This window comes from Varanus komodoensis, unplaced genomic scaffold (genome assembly GCF_004798865.1).
Source record: "Varanus komodoensis strain SLA01 unplaced genomic scaffold, ASM479886v1 scaffold17, whole genome shotgun sequence".
NCBI lineage: Eukaryota > Metazoa > Chordata > Lepidosauria > Squamata > Varanidae > Varanus > Varanus komodoensis.
In genome coordinates this window covers 9,215,987-9,238,580 of record NW_025335505.1, presented here as the reverse complement: position 1 = coordinate 9,238,580, position 22,594 = coordinate 9,215,987, and the positions used below count along the sequence as shown (strand labels likewise).

General features: G+C 39.8%; 1 protein-coding gene across 22 annotated transcripts in view; it reads left to right on the top strand.

Moving 5' to 3' along the window:
- EPB41L3 (erythrocyte membrane protein band 4.1 like 3) overlaps positions 1-17,217 on the top strand; it is a 142,733-nt gene extending 125,516 nt beyond the window's left edge. For 11 of the 22 annotated variants that reach the window (XM_044426254.1, XM_044426255.1, XM_044426252.1 and 8 more), the window contains 10 exons: positions 317-508; positions 1,893-1,967; positions 4,947-5,669; positions 6,160-6,282; positions 7,024-7,416; positions 8,382-8,516; positions 8,839-8,937; positions 11,557-11,637; positions 11,887-12,003; positions 13,524-17,216. In XM_044426254.1, the coding sequence (XP_044282189.1) occupies positions 317-508; positions 1,893-1,967; positions 4,947-5,669; positions 6,160-6,282; positions 7,024-7,416; positions 8,382-8,516; positions 8,839-8,937; positions 11,557-11,637; positions 11,887-11,997 (1,932 nt within the window). In that variant the 3' untranslated portion in view covers positions 11,998-12,003; positions 13,524-17,216. Of the gene's footprint in view, positions 1-316; positions 509-1,892; positions 1,968-4,946; positions 5,670-6,159; positions 6,283-7,023; positions 7,417-8,381; positions 8,517-8,838; positions 8,938-11,556; positions 11,638-11,886; positions 12,004-13,523 lie in introns of all 22 variants that reach the window. The other 11 variants (XM_044426264.1, XM_044426265.1, XM_044426246.1 and 8 more) reach the window with 7 other exon arrangements.
- Positions 17,218-22,594: the final 5,377 nt, after the last annotated feature.

The window sequence follows — 22,594 nt, the reverse complement described above, 5'->3', positions numbered from 1 at the left end:
TAAATGCAATAAACATGCATTTACAAGTGCATATTTAATAGAGGTATGTTTGCCAAGAAGCTGAGATTGGCTGTAGACCTCTGACAAGAGTATGTCCAGAGGCAAACACTGGTTTGCCACAATGCTATGTGTGAAGTGGCCTGAGAGTTTCTTTGCAACTATCTTTGAAAACACCACTGTTTCCCAAGAGTGTTGTGTCAGTGCTGTGATATCTAATCCCATTAAGGCTTCTTTTGCTAACTAACTAATGTGATTTTTCATATCTTGTCAGATTAAATCCATTGAATTACAATATGCTGTATCCCCCCATCCCCAGGAACTGGATAAAAACCAAGAAGACCTGATGAAACACCAGACCAATATAAGTGAGCTGAAACGGACATTCTTGGAAACCTCCACAGATACCTCAGGGACCAATGAATGGGAAAAGAGACTTTCAACCTCACCTGTACGGCTTTCTGCAAGACAGGAAGAAGCTCCTATGATCGAACCACTTGTGCCTGAAGAGGTGAGTGTTTCCTTGATGCTTCACAGGACCATCTGGCTTTAATTTTAAATTTAGTAAGGAAAAAAGTTAAGTTAGAAGGACAGAAGTAATAGATCAGTGTACAAAATGATCAGGATATAATAAGAATCTAAAATTCAAAGATTTTTTGGGCAGTTTGATGGCAAGACAATGGAAGCCGATTATGATGCTGTTATTACAAGCAAGTTTCTGGAAGGCAAATTGGTCAAAGATCAGCCAAACACTCTGATTCCAAATTAATGGCATATAAAAATACAAGGTCACTTTTGTGCTTGCCTATTTCATCCTAGACCAATTTATTGAGGGTTTATGGAAGCAAGATGATAGATAACATAGTCAACCAGTTTTAAAAACTTGGCTAGAATTTCTCAATTTGCACTGCCTGCTGAAAGAGAAAATGCTATTCAGAGGCCTTTGCTCCATTTAAAAAGCAGAGAGAGAGAGAAATTTCCTGAATTCTGACCACTGCTTGTTAGTACAATTGTTGTTTGTGGCACTTCCGTACAGTTGGTTTGTTGTGGAAAAGGAAATAAAGTGAAAAAATATATATATAAAGATAGAATCTTGAGCCACCATACATATGAAATGACCCCAGTATAAAAACCCACCACTGGAGGAAATTACCTTTGATGCTGACAGAGTATATTCTTATAAAACTGCCAGAACAAGAATATGTGTGGCCAAATGTGTCTAAAGTTATTCAGTTGTGCTAATACTGAATAGACACTAAGTTGGAAACGGCCTGCATACTTTTCTGTATAACTGCACCATAAATTAAAAAGCTAGGGACTACTATTATTTAATGCAAACTGAATATCCAAAGACAGTTCTAGAATAGAATGCCAGGCTGCCCACATGTAGTTGTGATTTTTTTTCCCATAATGAACAATTCTGGGGGTATCAGCGTAAAAAATCATAAATGAGTTTCTAAAACCTTCTCATTCACATGATCTTCCAAGGGTAATTGGCTACAGACCACTCATAAAAATTGCTTGAAAAACAATGTACACCATGTTCTAACCCAGCATGTTAGAAAAGTGTATGAGATTATTTACCCTCAGCCAATGCAGCTCACTGAAATAAACAGACACACATATGAGTAATTCTTTATAGATATGTGCTGCTAATTTGAAATGCTGGCACTAATGGCTTACATGTTTCCTACTTCCTAGAAATATTTTTCTATCTATCTTGTTATGTATTTGTTCCAACTAAAACAGCTCAGTAAGTTATATATTACCTAATATGCATATATTAGAGAGTGAAAAGAAAAGGCACATTATCAATTACTGACAAGATTGTCTGTTTATTAAAGCCCAGCTGTTCATTAAATCTGTACACTTCCTCGATCCCTCTTGTTTGATAGACCAAAGAAGAAAGAGAGATATCTGAAAAACGTATATTTTTACAGAAGGACAGCACTACATACCTTGATTCTCAGGTAAAAAGCAAAGCACACATGATTCAAAGAGGCTGCATTTCTGGAACTTATTTGATAAGCACATCACATTCCTTTTGATAAGAGCATTTTAAAGATTAGCACCAATAGATGACTTGTGGAGCAGAATACTGGAATAGGCAAATGAATATATTACAAAGGTTTGTGACGGGAATTTCCAACCTTCTGGGGCCTGTGAGCAAATCTCACAAGCTGAGGAACTGTCCTGAATACAGCCAGGGCAAAAGGGTTACTGAGCTATGTGTGGCATCCAACCAAGGTGCAAAGTAGCGGCAATGCCAAAACATATCAAACAGCTTCTCTGAACACATCGGAAACCTGTTTCACAGAAAGTGAGCCTTGTTTCTCCCCCACGCCCTCTGCCAGTGAGCATCTTCTCCCATTTCTCTCATTCTCTCTCGTTCCAGATCATCGCCCATATCCTGGCTCACCAGCTCTGTACACATACAAGCATGTTTGCTATCTGAAGCACACGCCTCGTGTAACCATCTTCCCTTTCCTTCCTCAAGACACACACAAAAACTTTTTACAACTTTCTTCGAGCCCCTTCCCCACCCCATCACTCGTAAACTCTTCCTCTCTCCGCCTCTCATTCTTGCACACGTGCAGTCCCCAGCCATTGAGAAGCATCAACCCACAACCCTTCAGCGGGTTCCCACAGCCACTTCCTGGCTTCCCATTACTCTCCCTTCTCCCTGTTCTGCTGGGTTGCCCAACCCTCCCTCCTAGCCCGCCACTGACTTCCCCAGCCCACCACAACTGCCTTCAGTCTTCCCTCCAGCAGATTGCCTGACCGTGGCAAAACATTACCTGCTTTCCTTTCCTCCCAGTCTTCTTAGTGCTGGGACATTCCGCCACAATGCACCATCTTCCTTTCCTAAGAATGGCTTTGGGCTCCACAAGCAGCTCAGAGGCATTCATAGGAAGTTAAAACTGCAGGGACTGTATGTCCCACTTCGCTTTGAAACAATCCCATTTGTTGGTAAGAATACACAGTGACAGTGGTAGAGCACCTTGGCAGTGTTAATTAAGGTATCCATTAGTGCCAGCATTGCTTGTCCCAGAACTATCAGACCTGCTTAATATTTACTCCATGAAGCTTAGATTTGTGGTGCTTAAAAGCCCTCTATTTTTATTCTCTGTGCATGCATACATTTTCGTATTTGAGTATGTCTCCTAAAATACTATACTAAGCAATGCATTATTGTCATTAGAATGAAATTCCTCCATGGTGCGAAAAACATTCAGGTATGTTTCACACACTGCACAAAATATATTGGGGGTCAGGTCTAATTCCATTTTCCTGTAGTGTATTCTACTATTGATATGTTTGAAAACATGCATTTGCTATCGGCACAGGTTCATCTTTTGGGAACATTCTTCCCCTGTAAGGTTCCAGAAAGCCCTTGTTTCTCCTGTTGTTCTACCACAGAGCATGGGAAACTGTTATAAGGAATGGGAGATGCCTGCTTTTCTCCCATATCTCAATTCACCCATCCCTCTGTGTTTGGTCAAGTTAGTCAAACACCATAGGATGCGTAGCTTGGTTGAATGGAAAGGTAAGGCTGGTTGGAAAGATACAACGCCTAGTGCATTCTCCATGCTTGCATGCTGGGGGAAGGGGAAAAGCAGTTTTAAAGGGAACCTTATTATGCCCGTGTGAAGAAGGATCATATGATTATATACTTGTTTTAAAGTAACATGTAGAACCGTCTTCTGACTTTCCCAAGTGCTGATGAATTTACATGTTTAGCTACAGGCAAGGGGAATAGAGGATCGATTTGTTGGCACCATGACCACATCTTACCAAACTAGTTTCCAAAAAATCATCCTATTCTTCCATTAATTCATGTAATTGAACAGAGAATGTTAATTATGACTAAAACTTAATATCATACAATCTCTATGGGAAAAGAATTTGGTATAAAGCAATATCTACAGCTGAGTCTTAGCATGATTCCACGTGAGGCTCTGATTGTACTTCAGACTCAAAATATTTTGTGGGATAGGGGTCCAAATATTGTGAGTGTGATTGTTTTTATCGGGCTGCATGCTTGGGATTGGATCATTGGAATGTAATGTCTTGAATGGTCAACAGTAAAGCATTACTCAAAAATTACAAGATTACACTCCATGCTGAACCGGAAACCTGGGCCATGAACCTCAGTGTGTGACTTTGTTACTCACTCTCAGCTTAACCAACCTCGCAGAATTGCTTGTGTGTTTGATTGATTGATTGATTTCTGTCCTGCTTTTTTAAACAATGAACTCAAAGCAGCTTACATCATTTTCCTCCTGCTGTTGTCAGTCTTACCCCACAGGAACAATCATGTGAGGTAGGTTGGGCTGAGCATCTGTGATTGGCCCAAAGTCACCCAGTTGGCTCCATGGCCGAGTGGACACTAGAACCCCAATCTCCTGCGCTCTTAACTGGCACACCACACTGGCTCTTGTTATTGTGAGGATAAAAATGGAGTGGAAGAGAACTATATCAGCCACCCTGGGTTCCTTACCAGAGGAAAAAAGGCACAATATACATGTAATGTGGCAATCATGATGACGATGACAATGATGGTAGTTTGACCAATGGGTTTTGGGGAATCTCATAGTACAAACTAAAGCTATTGGTGTTGTACTAAAGGTGCCTTATTCTAACACAACATAATTTGGTATGGTAGATTGTTGACCAATAAATGAACCTGTTCAGAAAGGAAAATGACCTGGAGAATGAGATGAGTCTTCCTTCAATACTTTTTATGTCGCTACCTTTCAGCTGTAGAAGTTTACATGTTTTAAGATGTCTTCAGTTTCTTCAAAATTACACAAAGTGATAAAATGCAGAAGTGTGCATGTTCTTAAGATAGCTATCATAATTTCCTAAAAAGTATTACATTTTAATTTCCTGACACATAGGTATAAACTTTTAGTTGTTCTAATTTAGCTTTTATATTTCAAATATAGGGCTCTGAGGATTGGGTAATTGTAGACAAGGTACCCATTGAGGTAGTTGATGGTGAATCGAAAACCATTGTGACATACAAAGTAATGACTGTGAGCAGTAAAACTGGTGACATTCCAACTCAGCTTTTAAAACCCAGTACCCGTGAAATGCAGACCTTTGAGGACTTGGAAGGTGAATTGCAGTTGAAAGACGACCATAAGCAGAAAATGTATACCTTAGGAAAATCCTATGATACTGTCTCTGGGAAAATTGTAACCATGACCACTAAAGTAAAAGAGGGAGAAAAAGGTGTTCCGTCATCACTTCAAGCATTCCAAAAAATGGAAAGGGCTGTGCCAGAATCTGTGAAAATCATCCCAGTAGTAACAGAGTATGAAATTCTAGAACCAGTTACTGATGAAAAGTCCAGAAGGTTATCTGATGCAAAAAGAAGGGTATCGGAATCACTGACACCCATTAAAGAGGCAGACTCCCGGCTGCAGAGTCCTGAAGAGGAAAGTGCAAAGAAGACACTAAAGACGGAGCAGGATTTGCAGTTGCATGATACACCGGGGAGCATGCAGACTGCCAGAGACGGGAAACTTCTTGATGAAGAAAAGCTAAAAGAAGAGGCATTTGGTCGGAAAGATAAGACTATATCTGAGTGGAAATATTCCAGAGAACCGCCCTTTACCATTGCTACTGCTCACTATGTTACCGAATCATCAGCATCAAGAGTAGTGGTAACACACAACTTTGCCACAGTTTAAAGATAAAAGCATGACTCCTTTAGGCAATACCCTCACTACCCTGCCTTTCAGTCCTTTTGCTGCTTGGCTTTCTGTTGACTACAGCCAACCCAGCTTCTTATTATTTCCTCATGTTTTGAGTCAATTAACACAGTACAAAGCAGACGTTCCTAGGCTTTTAAACACTTACAATTCAGTATGATTGAAATGTATGCTGCTATGGCTTGTTATAGAAGAGAAAATGCTTCACGAGACCAGCAAAATAGTAGTGCTAACAATTTTGCTTTTTTAAAATTACTGCTTATAGTCATTACAGATTTGTGCTAATTTATTTTCCCATTATTTTCTTCTCTGTATCCCTGCCACGTTTTCTCCTTCCCTTTGTCTTTGTCTCTGTTTTTGTCAATTAACATAATATTTATGTGTTTGTCTGCTTCTCTTTCTGTCTGTATATGTGTGACTGTACATTTCTCTGTCTATTTAGAAAAAACAACTCTCCGGTGAAAAAACCTTGGATGGTTCTGATATCTTCACTTTAATAGAGTCTGCAAGAAAACCAACTGAGTTCATAGGAGGGGTTACATCTACTTCACATAGCTGGGCGCAGGTGGCCATTTGATTCCATCTTTAGAATTTAATTCTTTTATCTTGATGGGGGCTTTTTGTGGTTGTGGTATTTCCCTTATTTATATACTGGTTTTTCGGTGCCAGGTAAAGACCTTTTTATTTAAACATCATTTTAATTGTTAAAACATATGATCTGGCCAGGGCAACTTCTTCTTCCTTCTCTTTCTCCTCCTATATTTTTATTTACTTATTTTATACTGATAATTTTAATTTTATATTTGTAAATCAATGTATTTTTTGTATTTTTTATTTAATGTTAATTTATTATGTACTATTGTATTTCAATGTATTTGATCGTGTTGTAAGCCGCCCCGAGGTTTCGGCAAGGGGCGGCATAGAAATGTAATAATGATAATAATAATAATAATCTCATTGATGTGCATTCAAATCCCCCAAATTTGCATGGAAAGTATTATTGCACATGGTCGGTACTTCCCTTCATAGATATAGACAGAAATGAAAACCTTAAGAAAATCAGGGTGCTTGTTCCTTGTTTGCTCTGTTTAGTATATTGAAAGTACTAAACAAGCATTAGTATTTAAAACAAGGAGAAATTACAGAGCATGTGTTCATTTGTACCCACTGTCCGGTTTTTGAGAATTCAAGAAAACACCCTATGTAATGGAAGAGAGGAAGCAAAGCAGATAGTCAAATTTAATATTCTGTGCGGATGGATTTATACACCACATTAGGTTTTGATATTAACTTCTTTTCCCTGCAGAGAACAGACGCCAAGTCTGATCAGGAGATCCGGTCCAGTGAAAAGAAGCCAGAAAAGGAGGACTTGCAACAGGAGACCATAAGGAAGGTTGTGCAGGAAACTGTAGTGGTCGAAGAGAAGCGTGTGATGGGCGTGCATGCACATGGGGACGCTGCTCACTTGGCTGGCGTTCAGCTGGATGCTACAGCACAGGCCATCTCTCATGTGGCTTCTGGCATCACAGGGAAGGAGGGCTCTGCGGTAACTGAGGGGGCTAAAGAGGAAAAAAGACAGGAGGCTGAAAAAGCTGTAAGCAAGCAGGAAGAAACTGCTACTGTTTCGCATGATCAGGAGGAGGAGCAGAAAGCAACAGCCTATGTTTCGGATACACAGGAAAGAAAGCCTCTTTTTGAGGTAATGGTTTCCAATTAGACAATTCTGCAGAAACGGATGTATTCTTTAAATTCAATTCACTCTGAAGTATTAAATGCATCGTGCCAGATTATTATCGTGAGCAGTTTGTTTCTCATCTTAGCACAGCTCCATGTGCAGTTGTTTCCTATCTGGATGGCTTCCATGTAGAATGATGGGTTTGGACTATGAGTATGCAGGTGTATGCAACGAGTTCATGAGGGAAAATGCATGTGGCAGCATACACACAGTATACAAGCAGTTTTCCTACATGGATGTTTAGCTTCTGTGTAGGAAATGGCACATGTAAAACAGCCCATGTTTCCTCTCGTGCATGGCAGTCTTAAAGCTTATTGCTGATTCCATGTTTTCTAATTTCATGCATCATGCAGTTCATAAGAAAGAATGTATAGTGCTGGTTCTCTATACCTAGCCATACTGGCCTTGCAACAGGTCTAGCCAGAGCAATATGTAACGTGGTGTGCCATGGAAAGATCCCTATCTATTTCTTTATCCTACCTAGCCAGAAAACGTTTTTGTACGCTTGCTGGAGCTGAGAAGAATTGTCCTACTCACAGTAGAGATTTCTCAGTACACTACTAGAACTTTTCTGTCTCTCGAATTATCATATATAAAAGCTTAAGGTTTCAATCATGTATGAGCTACTTAAAGAAACACATGTGAATCTGAGTTACTGTAAAATCCTTAAAAATCCATAGCTGCTTAAATTAAGCTTAAAAATCCATAACCACCTGGAATCTGAAGGTGGCTGTCAATACATACAGGCCTGGTGTAGATATAAATATTGCTCTAAAGTGCTCTTACAATATATGCATTACTTTTTGTATAACAGAGATATTTGTTTCTCTCATTCAGTAGCACAATACATTTCAGTGTACATTTTCTCTACAATTATGAAAAATCTCAACAACTTTAATATATAATACAATTGCATTTTTTCATTAAAGCAGTCACCAATTGTGAAGACTGAAACAATCAGTTTTGGCAGTGTTTCTTCAGGTGGTGAGAAGCTGGAAATTTCTATGAAGGAAGTTCCCATTGTTCATACTGAGACTAAAACTATTACATATGAATCATCTGAGGTAAGACATTACAAGAGACTTGAAGAAAATATAACCCAGGCAGATGCTATGAGGGGAAAAAAGACCAACCATGCTAGGAATATTGTGCCAAAGGTCAAGACTGCAGTGGGACTAATTATTTTGCTGAAAACCTTGCTTCATGATGCTTTTTTATTTGCTTCTCAGTACTGAACAAAGTGTCACTCCCCATATGCTTTAGTTCTTGAAGACTGTCACCTTTTAATCCCTGGGTTCAAACAGAATATTTACCAGCTGTGCACTACCATCTCCAAATCCTCAACCATTTTCCATTACGTAGAGTTGGCATGTTTGCTTTCCATAGGGAGATCCTGGTGCCGACTCTGAGCCAGGAGTTCTGATGAGCGCACAAACCATCACATCTGAAACTACCAGTACTACAACTACTACACATATCACCAAGGCAAGTCTCAGCCATCTTTTCTCTGAAGTACGGGCTTAACTTTTGCATAACGTTGTAACAAGTAGGAAATGAGAGCCTGGGAGAGGGACCTGGGGGTATTTTCAATTGCTCCTCACTCTTGCAACTGCTACAGAAAGCACTGTGGTGGCTACTTTCTGAGGTTGCCTTGGACAACCTTGTGGAGCTCAAAGGGGGCAGTGTTACAGCAGGTGGGGAGAGGAGAAGCCGGCATGCAGTGGCCCCTCTGTCACTTAGGCACTTTTCTGCATCCCCAAGTTCCAACTTAGGCAAATAAAAAGCACACATTTATTTATTTTGTTGTGAATGAAAGGCTTGCCGTATTGCCTTAGGACTCTCCAAAGGGCATCCAAAGCAGTTTGCAACAAATAAAGTCTTGTTCCAGTTAAAACTGGAAGTTATTAAAACAAACTTATCTGCAATGGGCAACGTTGAGATATACTAAAGTTTTAGAGCAATAAAACTGTCTCAACGACCTGTATCAGAGAAGGTGTCAATTACTTTCTTCTGAGAAGCAGAGAAAGTAGGCAGCATCACTGAAAAGCCTGGCTCATGTTCCCGGCATCTTTTAAGAGCTCTGACAATCCAGAGAGGCAGAGATTCCTTTTGACAGCATGTCTGTACTGGATACAGCATCAGTGTCACGGGTGGAAGGGGTCACTGTTGCTAATACAACCTGTTCACAAATCCTCCTGTGAATTCAAAAAACAGAAAAGGAAAGAAACAAGAACAAACACGGCTGACGGTCAATGGGCACACACTTTGGGTTGTATGAAGTGGGTTTTATACTTGGCGTCTCGAAGTAAGAATTAAAATCTATGTATATTACTGGTTACTGGAAATCATGACTGGCTGCTAAGCCCAGTCAAAATTTGTGAACTCCTGCAAGGAGATGTGAAGACCAGGCAGATGACTTCAGGTAATTACTCTGTTTCACACATATACAAAAGGCAGACTGCTGCCAAGTGTTTGTTTGATGCTGAGTGGTGCTTAGACTTCTACTCTGCTTTTAAAACCTAGGAAGTGTAGGACCTTCAAGTAGTTTGAAATTGGAGCATTCTCTAACAAAATAACTCATTCATTTTAAAAAAATAAACATGACCATAAAAAGAAGATTCCATTCTTTCATTTAAAAATTGAATAATAATAATAATTATTATTATTATTATTATTATTATTATTATTATTATTATTTTAAAATAAAAAAGTTCAGAGGAGGTGTAATGGTGTCCAAAGGCAGCCCCCACCACTTTCCCTGCATCCCAATAACTCAGAATAATCCCAATCGATCTTAAAGCATGCAATAAAAATCCATCTTAAGAAAGCAGGCTTTTTCCCACTCTCAGATTTACCATTTTAACTCTCTCCTTATGAGGTCAGCTTGCTTGCCTGGTCTCCAAGGAGACTGTCTTATCATTTTCTCAGTGGAACAATTTCTGTTTTGATTCTAGCCCAGGCATCAGGAATTTTCTGAAGTCCTTGCTGCCTCCAGCCTCAGAGGCATATTATGGCCATAAGGCAAAGAGTAACACATCCTATAATTCATTGTGTTTTCCCAATTTATTGCTATTGGACATGGAAGAAAAATAATAAAAAGGAAAACCGTGCAACAGCTGCCGTAATGAAAAGATTCTTAAAGCAGAGCAGCTCTCCATCATAGTTGGGTTCTATAGAGGGGACATGAGAGTTATGAACTTGCAAATAACAAATGCTGTCTTTTCCACTGTGGTGCGCTAGAGCCTTTGGAAATGCAGCCATTCAAAGGGTGGTTATGGCTGCATCTTGTGCTAGTGAGTTCTGTGGTTCAGCTGTGAGTTCCTCATTCTATAATTTAACTATGAAGCCAGACAACTTAACACAGAACAACTGAGAAATCAAACTGGATTATCTGAAAAAAATATGCAGTAAAAAGTGTGAAAGAAGGGCTGAATTATAGCAGTAAAACAAGGATAATTTTAAATGAAATTAGACAAAAGGCAAATCCCTATATTCCATCTAGTAAGAATCTACTCTACACTTTCTACTCTACACTGTCACATGGCACTGAGGGAAAGATAGGATGGTAGCACTCACTCCCTTCTTCAAAGTAGTGAGAAAAGCTTATGGTAGAATATGCCCTAGAATTAGAAGGTGAGACTGCCCATCCACTGATAAACTTTTTAAAAGGCCTTCTTTGCAGAAGACTGCCTGCACTTCTCCAGATCGTAGTCCCATCCTGGAGTGGCTTTGGTTTCTCTGTGGTCCAGTTCTGCTCAGGCTTTGTCCGAATCCAAAGCACAACCCTAATATTTTCCCAGATACTACTTTAAATTTGAAGTAAATTTCTACCATAATGTCTGCCTGCACTGGGGCATAACACAATCTCATCTTAAAGAAGTGTTTACTCAGTGAATTCAGAGAGATACTATGTCTTGTGCAACTCAGTGAGTTTTACTTACTTTGTGCAAAAATATTCTGTATGTGCAGTTTATATGGGGATATATTGGATAGTTGGTGTCAATCATTTGACAGCTTTCAGTAAAGCTCAAATAAGGAACTGTCTCTTCTTTAACAGCAAAATGGTGCTCACGCTTAAGGCATGTATGTATTCCTTCCCTTTAGACTGTAAAAGGAGGCATATCAGAGACAAGAATCGAAAAGCGAATAGTCATTACAGGGGATGCCGATATTGACCATGATCAGGTATGATTAGTAAGCTGCTCATGTTACTGCTCTGGTTTTAAAGTAAAATCTAAAATGCAGTGTTAGCACACGTGTGTCTTTAAAATAAATCAAATTATTATTTAGATCAAATATGAATGTCCTGTTTTGAATCACTTTTCCTCATTTGCAAATTGTGTAATTGATCATGAATCTCTCTTCACCTTGCTACTGATCATGCATGTTCCACCTCCTTCTTGTTTTTGCCCTTCTGTGGTTTCCTTGGGCTAGGCGCTGGCTCAGGCAATTAAAGAGGCCAAAGAGCAGCACCCTGACATGTCAGTGACCAAAGTAGTGGTACATAAAGAGACAGAAATCACACCAGAAGATGGGGAGGATTGACCACAGGTAAGAGGATGAGATTTCTCTCAGGCGCTCATGGGCTGGCATGTGTCAGAGATCATTTCTTCTTTCATCTTTCATCTCTAACCCTTTCTATTTATGCTTGCTGGCATTTGGTTTACATTTAGAGAAATCGCAGGTTCTGAAGTATACCTTACTTCAGAAGGTTAACGGGGCAGAGGCTTTCCCCCCTTTTCTCTAATGCCAGTAAGAGAAATAGAAGAAACCCATTTGCTTAAGTCTGTGCGCTAGTTGCTATGCTATTTTCCATGATCCAGTATGCTGCTCTATAATTTCCAAACCTGGATACTGCTTACGAATATGGCTTGGGGGAAAAGAGAAGCATTTTCTTTCATTGTAAAATATTGTCTGGAAATAGGTATAGATATAATGACTATGGCCTATGATACAATGAGCAGAAATATCATAATTTAGGTTTTAAGTGGAAAGTTTTTTCCAGTATGGTTGAAATTTCTTTTGTGTCTTTTTTTTCCTCCATTTACTGAGCAATAAGTGCTGGTGTGGATGTCTTTGTTTCCTTCTTTTTACATGGCTGTTTTGTCATTGATAAGTGCATTGTTTCTTGAAGGGAGACAATAAGACGTATAATTGTTCTTGTCTGCTGTAATTCAGTAAAGGCATGCTGACAAATTCTGGCTAAACAGGCATCTTGATGATGGTGCAGTTACTGTCTGCATGCGCTAGAATACATTGTGCATACTAACATGCTATGCAAGAGCTTTTAATACTTCCATCAGTAGGTGGCTTTGAATGTGGTATGCAAAAAGGAGAGGGGAAACCGCTTTTGTACTTGATTAGCATAATCTTACTTCTAAAAAGCGTATCTCCAAACTCTGGGAATGTTGTAGCCTTCACAATCAGTTTGCAGATTGTGCACAATTAAAAGTGGGCAAGGCGGGGAGGGTGTGCGGGGAAGGGAGATCACTTCTAAGGTGGAAGGCAGGCCCTATAGGTAAGTCCTGGACAAAGAAAACATCTGGGAACTATACATAGAATTGTCAGTATGACACATACAGCAATTGTTTTGAGGTTTTGGATAAATGAATTACTGCTTTATACTGAATTGGTCCATCTGGACCCCCTAATGCTTATCCCGACCAGTTGTGACTGTCCTGAAGTCTCAGGCAGGGGTTTTCTTTAACTAGGGATTTTTCATAGAAATCCTCCCATTTAAATTCTTAGAATCCATTATTGATTACTGCTAGCCATGTGCGTTTATCTGGTGACTGATCCAAAGTTTGCACTAAGACTTTTGATCGGGCTATTACTGCAGTTTATAACCCCCCAAAATTGAATCAGCCAAATATGGGAAAATGTTTTGTATTTTGCATTTGAAACAGAACACAGGCCTGAGACACTAAAATCCCACTAATAGCTTTCAATAAGCCCTGCTTTAAAGAATTAACTATACTGAAGATAGCAGTAGCACTTTTGTGGTACATGAAGTCCTATTATCTACTATTTTAAATTGTTTCTAGAACTTAACTAAACTCTCTCTACTGCAGGAATAATGTAGCTTTCTTACGAATTCAGTCATATACACCATTGGGAATATCAGAACCTACATGGAGTCTTGGTTCTAACCCAAAAGGCTTGCATCTCTCCAGAGAATTTTTCAGTGTGGAAGAATCTATCTTGATTGCTACTAAGGACACTGGCAGAAATATCGTTCCATTTACAGCAATCTGAATCAGCATTAGTAACCCAATATTTGCATGAAGCAATGAACAAATTACAAAAAGCAGCATTTTAATTTTCCTAAACTAAGTTTCCATCTATACCTGCACGTTCATCAATAATATAAAACAGTGATCTCATGCTACACATAAAACAGTTCATGCCTTCACAGTTATTGAAAGGCTCAACCACAATTTCTTAGTTGGCAAAACATTTGTTTAGGGTAAGTGAAGATTACCCTAAAATGCTATAAGCTGTATAGTGTATAATGTTTTATCACATTAGATGTGCCAATAACACACTTTACTCAGTAAACAACTTGAATCATGATTGTTTTCATCTGGTTTTATTATTCTTGTCAAATAAACAATGGTGAATCTCTAATCTTATTTAAATGCTTACAAAATGTGCTTTGTTTACCTGATTTGAGATCTTTGATAGTAATGATTTTAGCATTGTTCAAAGTATCCTGCAGTCACCCTTCACAAGTCCTAATCCAATCAATTATGCTTTTATTATTTTAAATAAATTGTGTATTTTCCTTAACATTTCAGAAATAATAGTCCGAAATTGTGATATTTTAAAATTGATTTCCCTTTTGTTCTCAGAGAAAATGTTTCTTTTCACAAGTCTGGTCAGCATTTCCTATCTAGGTCAGAGCCTTAAATGTACAAAACACCTACTAAACATTCTTTGGTATTGGTTATCACATCCATTTTAAGAGAAATTGTCATCATCACACTGTCAGTCGCATCACAACACATGGTGAATGTATGTTTCTGCATAGTGAAATAAAAGTGGTAAATGCACCAAAATTTGTATTGGTCTATGTCTAAGAAACCTTGTTTTCTATACTGTAAAATATCAAAGTCACTTGAATGTTCCTGAGAGAGATGTTTTTCCAATTAAACACAATAAGGTACAAGCAGAAGAGCAGAGAGAGCTAAGACATTTTGTGTAAAGAAATTGTTCCCAGTTGTGTACATACATGTCCTCTAACTGTGTCTGTATTATATAGCTGTTTCATGTGTTTCTCATAAAATAAAAAATATGATCAACTATTTTTAGTATTAGCCTGAAGAAAAATTACTTTTGTATTCTCCATTCTAAATCATGAGAGAACTAATAATCTGGATATAAACCAGCCAAAGTTAAGCATTTCTAAGTTCCAGTCCAATTGAATAGTTAAAGCATCTGTTTTGTGCTCTCTTGCTCAAATTAATGAGATTTAAAAGTACTTAATTTAGGCTGGGTTAGATATTTTGATTTAGCTGCTCATTCAGTTTACTCATGATATTTGTTGAAGAAAAAATGTAACAAGTGCATTTTGTAGTCTTTTGAAATAAAATATCATCTGTAAAGCTGTTTTTGCTGATAAAGCCCAAGTGCACATGCAATTTCTAATTGACTTGAGTGGCAGGAGCTTCTGTGAAGCAAGACTGGATATTTAAGATAGACAGAAAGGAATAAATATTTTTAAAGAGTATATATCGAGATAAATAATCTATAGAGAAAATAAGTAAAAAAATAAGAGCCCTGGTCCAGCAGTTACCTTGTTGCAGGCCTAATTCATATCCTGCCAAGTGATTATCTATAAAAATACACAACTTGGATCCAGCTGGAATGCATAGAGGCAACTAGTATGAACCAGCACCTCTGTCCACAGCCTATATATGTAGCAATCATAATTTGCAGGATCCCAGTGACTTGTGAAAGGGCTACATTTTATCAGAATCATGGCTGCTGAAGGTAGAATTGTTGGTTCATAAAATTAGCACTTCTGCATAATCACAGCTGGGTCAGAAAACCATCAGTGACCCCTGTGGACTTCCACAGCCCAAGCTGGGGTTGTCAACCATCTCAGGCCAAATATGTCAGAGACAGTTCTGCATGTGCATCTCCCTTAATTGTTGGAGCTCTGGAAGTTTTGGATTGTACTGAAGGTAGTCTCTTGACTTTTCAACACTCTTCTTGGGAGAGTCCCATCCTGGGACCAGGCATATTTTGATAAGTGGCTCCCATGGACAGCATCCAGTATTGTTCCCCTGCTAGTTGGGTTTATCACTAGCACAGTGGGAACTTAGTGATTCCCAAACCAAACTGAGCAGAAATGCTGGTTACTGGAAGGGCATGGATCAGTAGAGCTGATAGGAGGGCGTTTCATTGACCAGTCCTGTTTTGTGAATGAGTATTTCTGGGGTTACTTTTAAAACCTCTCATTCCCTATTCCTCAAGTGCTAAGTCCACAGTGGAACCAGCTCTCTGTATAAGGATGTAATTCTAAGCACACTGAGAGTGAACACAGGACTTACTTCTGATTAAACTTACAGAAGTCAGCATTGTTGGTTCCCCTTATTCTAATTATTTGTGTACACTGGTGCACCCCTACATAATGCAGGCATCAGTATGTAGTATTTCTCTTCCTGACTCACATGAATTCTTTTGCTGCTATATGTACGTAGGAAGCAGCTCTCATTGAATTGCTTTAAATTTCTTTCTTGTAGAAGGCTTTCTATTAACACAGTGTGCGTGTTCCATCTAGCACAACCATCATCTTCTGTTCTTAAGAATACAGGAAGATTCATTACTGCTGTCAAGTTTTAGACTTTCCATTTTTCACCCTCCTCAATTTGTGCTGTTTTGAAATAGAGTATTGAAATATAATCACCCCTTCTATCTCCGTGAATGCCAAAATCAGCTTCAAATGGAATTGGCATGTTTCTCAAAAGACTCCACTCCAGGTTCTTGTTAAGGCATCAAGCATTTAAGTCATATTCCTATTTCATATAGGCCATATACACTTTCTCGGCTGAAAAACTAAAGTATTTGTTTATCAGTTCAACTGATACTCAACTGTGAAAAGTCTGTCTTCTTCTGAACAAATACTTTATTCCCATGTAGGAAAACTAGGTAATTTTGATCACAAGGCTAAGTGTTGAAATTGCTATTAAAATGTGGGAAATGTTGTTTTGCAGTGGCTAGAAAAATGGATTCTCAAAACTAGTTCAAGTGATAGTGAAAAGCATCTCAAATATCAGCTTATTTCAGACAATCATACAAGGTTACAGCTATAGTAGCCCCTTCACAAGTCAGGCATAGATATTATGAAGCATGGCATCAGAATCCACTAAGGCTACAGGACTGACATACAAAAGGGGAATTGGCCCCATTGAACACAGCGGGACTTACTTCTGAGTGGACATGCATAGGATTGTGCTGCACATTTTACGGAACAGCTAAAATCCTCTGTCCAAGGTTATTTCTATGTTGCCCACATTTTAGCATGGCATATCAAAAGCTAATACATTGTTTCATAAGATGTGTCTATTTAGAATGGGTGCTCACAATTAAAATAAGAATGAAGTGCACAAATTATGGCTTGATGTTAGTGAACTTTGTTTGAGGATCTCTCCTGGGAAATAAATGTTGCTCTTTCATTGTTTGGGGGGTTGACTGCTTAATTCTGTGCCAGATGAAATAAATGCTCTTGCCTGTTTTTAGCAACTGCTTTTTGTCTCAGACTTTTCTTCTTTGTTAGTCTTCGTCCAGCTCTTGTGCTTGCAGCAGTCCATATAAACAAAATATAACAAGACCAGCCTTGTTTGAAGGCTTAATTCTTGCGTAGAACCCTGCAGGAGCAAATGTTCTCATTACAACAGTGATGATGATTTAAGAAAATGAGAAATTATGAACTGTTGATTCTGCCTTATTAAGATAAAGAAGATGTGTTATAGTTAGCAGGAGAGTGGTGGAATGAGTCCATGCATCAACAAATAAATACAGGAAAGGTACAAAAATTAGATATAAGATCCAGACACCTGTGTGTGAAGTGTTTCTGCTTTACAAGGAGAAAGGATTGTCTGATTTTCCCCCTTGCATATAATTCTGCCCTAGAGGGACAATTTGGAGGTTTGGGAAGAAGCTGGCAACTGAAAGAGCTCCTACTGGAAGAGGTAGCTGAAACACAGCCTATATGTCCCTCCCATTCCCACAATTCAAGCCCCTAGGAACCATGTAACATTCAGCTTCCTTCCAATGCTTCTGCACTAATTTAATGAATTCTCTACATCCCTTGATTCAGTATAGCTGTGTACAGGCCTCACATAACCCTTTCTACATTCTGCTGTAAGCAACATTCATAACCAACAAATTAAGGGAAGCAGTTACACACAAATATTTTGCAAATCTAGTTCTTGCCTGAAAAATCAGAGCCAATTTGGGCTGCTGCTCAGGACACTTGCTATTGTTATGCACAGATGAAATGACGCCAAATTAAAGGCTACAATCCTGCAACTACCTACCTAAGAGCAAGCCCCGTTTGAACTCAGTAGACCTTACTACTTCCGTATAACATTCCCATGTACAACATGAGATTTCCAGGAAAAGTCCCTTTATCAACCCCCCCCCGCCCCCAGAATTCAACTGATGTTCGCACACTATGACATCTTTGAAAACTTGACGTACAAGCCAAAAAGCAAAACCTTACAGTAGCTTGTGTGTGACAGTGCCCTAGCCACTGTCAAATTACAGAGTTTTTGGTATGAATATTCAAACTGTTCAGAACTTGAGCTGTTAGTATGTAATACCTTCGCTACAACTTGAATAGCTGTGGCCTGCTGGATGAGCAAATAGGCAGCACTACAGCACTATCAAAAGTGGTAAACCACACTGTGTGCATAGGAATCACAGGCATGTACAATGTTTGCACATTTATGTGTGGACTGGACTGTAGGGAGGACTGGAGTTGAAACCACCCGAGAACTTGAAACAGTTTGCCCCTCCAACCCTTCAGGTACTTCTTTGGGACATGCTGTCTTATTATCTCTTTTTTAATGTTCACTTCCTCTTAAGGTATATATGCCTAGCAGCTTTTTCCCTTCGTAAGCAGCAGGGTGGAGGGATATTAAAATGGCTCACCCACTGAAGATGAAGTCCTGGTCATTCTGGATACAGAGATGACTGTACACAATTGTGCAAGGGTGCCTCCACTGAACAAAGTTGAGAGCACTGAAGCGGGAACATGGATACAGTGTAGATGGAGAATGACTTGCATGGAGTCTGCCTGAACTTGGGTTTGAGATCATTACTGCGCTTATTCTGTCATGGCGGCAAATAAGTTATTTTCCAGCACCTCTACATCTTCATTTGCACATGGTGACAAGCTGTGGCAGGAATGTTATTACTGTGCGTGAATACCAGAAGCATGGTGAAATATGGCACATTTGGTTCCTGTGAATCACCATAGAAAATCAACAGTCTGTTCTAAGCTTTCCGTGTTTTGGCATTGTGATCATTCTTTGTGAAGCCAGTTACAATGCATTTCCAGTTTCTCCATTTTGCCCAACAAGCAGCCCTGGCCACCCCAGCCACCATTTCCCACTCCCCTATTCATCCAACAACAGCTGAGTTCCAGCAGAGGGGGCACTGATTGGCTCCCCCTGCACTCTGCACCATCCCTCCTGGTACGTGTTCCCCAATGCCTGGCCACCCTCCCGCTGTGTCGGCCACTCAGCTAATTGCCCGCCCACATCTGGCTGAAAACTGATGCCTGTCTTGCCTGCCTGGCGTGGCCTCTTGCCCCCTCTTGCATGAGCAGGACATTTGCATGGAAGGCTGAACCAGGCAGGGACAAGCGGACAAGACAGGCATCTTGGCAGTCTGTTCAGGCAGCCAAAAGGCAGGTGATTGGCCAGATGGTGGGCAGGATGGGCAGCCAGCCAGGCAAGAAACATGGTGGCAGTGTGGTGGCCAGGCATCATGGGGTGCACAGTGGAAGGGAACGCAAGGAGTGCCTTGAGCAGCAGTGACTTGGGGGGCAGCCATGTGTGGCTCTCCTGCCTGGTCACTGCCTGTTGCACCTGCAGAGCCCCCATGCTATTCTAATAAGTAGGCAGGGCCCCCAAGAGCAGCAAAAAACCCAGGGGGTAGCTGGCTGAGGGCATGTCCAGGGGAGTGTGCAGGCAACACAGGTAGGAGCAGCATGTGCTGCAATTGCTTTCCAGCCGTGTGGGCTGAGGGGATGCATGCCACCGTTTGAAGGGAAGATGGGGGTGTGCAGAAAGTGCTCATGATAGTCACTTCACACATGACTACAGGACACGGTCAGAAAGGTAACTTGGTGTTGTTCCTTAACAGTATGTGGGAACACCCTGAGTGTCATCCAGTGGAGCTTTTTTAAGTGTTATGTTAGAAACCAAAGTGGCATGCTATAACAACTTTGCAAGCTACTTCGAAGATATAGCAGTTTTTCTCTGCATTAGTAGAGTCCTATGAATAAAGGTGGCCAGGGCTCTATCTGGTACAGTTTTATTGCATGACTTTCAGTGGCTGAGACTTCAAAATCTGAACAAGGTTCTTGACAAAGTCCAGCTTAATACCTGTATGCTTGACTATTTCCCCCCATGACTTGTAAGGGAGAATTATCTGGTTGCTTTCTCCTTCTTGAGATAGGATAGTACCAGCCTCTCTAAAAGAGGTGGTAGTAAGAAAACTCCTGAAGAGACAATCTAGCCTTGAAGGAGTGTTTCCTTCCTTGGATTGATTTTACTGGCCAAATCCAGCCACTCTTACACAAAACGGATTTTCTCTATCCATTTCAACTAGGCTCCAAGCTCAGTTCAGACAGGAACAGGTGACTCTGCTGATTCTCTAAGAGTATGGTATACTTCTGAATAAGCTAATCAAATTGTGTTGGGAGGTATTATGTTACAGAGGTTCTATGCCTACTTGGCTCATTCCAGATCATCCTCTTACTTACTCCTTGGCATTTATGCAATGCTATGAAGGATCCACAGATCTCTACTTAAGGGTCAAATCACAGGAATATTCCTCTAGCTATACAGGACGGCTTGCATTCTTCATAAGCCATTACAAGACCAGGACAACACTAAGCATCTTTGCCAGTCCCATGTATTATATTCTCCCCATCTAGATTTAGGCCTGAAAGTCCACAGAAAACTGTGGATGCATGAAAAATAAGTTATAAGCAAGCACAACTTGCTATATCATGGAATATCCATCACTGAACATGGAGCACATCAGTCAGGGCAATTTCGTGGATTCATGGAGCTTGAACAAATCTAAGCATGAATTTTGATCTTAAACAAATAGGTTTTTTGCTCATTGAATTTCCCTGGTCCAAAAAGGAAATCTCTCCCCAAGGTATCTGAATCTGCTTTCCTGAAACATAACCTATATAATACATAGGTTTATACTTAAGAACAGTAATCAAGATTTCATTTCAAGCTGCACATACACCTCAAATACACAAGAAATGTGGGTAGCCATTTTCAGAACAAATAAAAAAATATAATAGTAGGGTAATATTAGGAATAATCAAAAGTTACAATCCATGGAACTAGTTTTGAGATGTCTGGAAGGCTTTTTGTGCTGCATTGTATTAAAAAGGGAGGGTCTAGGGCCGAAACACAGTAATTCTATTTTGTCTTATTAGCGAGTAAGTCCAGTTAAAATCTAACTGACATTTGAGTAAAGAATATGATGTGGAAAATCCCTCACACCTGTCCAGGCCTATCTTTAGGGCTAATTCTGTGCAACCTGCATAGGATTCCAGCTTACTGTTCTCATTTCCCTCCCTATCCCCACATTTCAGTGCCTATCAATCAGTGAGAGTGGTTCCCTTCACTCATTATCACATTTAAGTTTTCTGCTGTCCCTTTCCTCCTGTCAGAATTAGAGGAATTCTTCTCAAAGCACTGGCATATTGGCAGCAGTCTAGCTGCAGAGTGAAACTCAGCAAGCTTGATGTAACTTTGCTAGCAGTTGCTGCCACAGGCTTTCGTGGAGTAGGCAAACTTTAATAACTTTTGAACTGTGGCTCAAAACTTCACCAAGCATACACATTCTTAATGAAATTGACCTTAAAAGAGGCAGACAGCCTAAGTAGCTTTTGTGGGCATATTGCTGTCTATGGGTATTGCACTGGAATTACAAGAAGGTAATGCAATGAATTTGAAGAGTAACAAAAGAAAAATGTGCAATTACATTAAGTTATAGTAAAGTATCCATATTTTAAGAAGAAATTAAGACATTTTCCCACTAACAAAAGCTAGTCAAAGGAAGAATTTATGTTTATTCTTTCAGGAGAAATATTCAACACAAAAAGGCCAAGCAATGAAAGTGTGCAGATTGGGAGACTACAGCATAAACAAAACCTACATATATAGTGTGATAAACAGGGTGCACTCAAAGAAAGGCTTCTAGACATGATGCTGAAGGTAGGTACTTATGAGAGGAGGGGTTGCAAGAGCTACTTACACCCCCCAAAATTAAGAGTTTTGTAAGTAAAAGCTAGCATTTTGAGTAAGGCTCAGAAACAACAGAAAGGCAGTGGAGGCAAGATTGAACTGGCATGAAGTGCAGGATTCCAGTTAAAACTCCTTCAGTCTTATTTTGCACTAGCTAAATTTTCTGAACAATCTTCAAAAGGCAGTTTATACACTGCAATACAGTAATCCAAGTGGAAGGCTATTAGAGCAGATTTCAAAGGATCCTAACCACAGCTGTCTAGAATCCACCAACTTCTATAGATGGAACATTCTAATGAGTCCCCCAGCCTTGCAGAGAAAACAATCTGAAACTCAACACAGGATGGTCTACTTATGACAAATGATCATTGTACCTTCAGACCACTATCCAGTAGAGAAAGCAAAGCCTAGCATGTATCCTAGTAGGTGTGCTGAACTGATGACATGTTCCCATGGTCCTGGTGCCAATTAAGTCCTGATCTACCCAGGAGTTGGTGGTCTCAGTGTTGAGATATGATAGGACAATCATCCAGAAGCCTGTAACACCAAATCTCAGGCTAACTCTATCAGCTCCAGCAGGGGCATTATTGGTTGGCAAGACAGGGCAGTACACCAACAGAATCCACAAACTC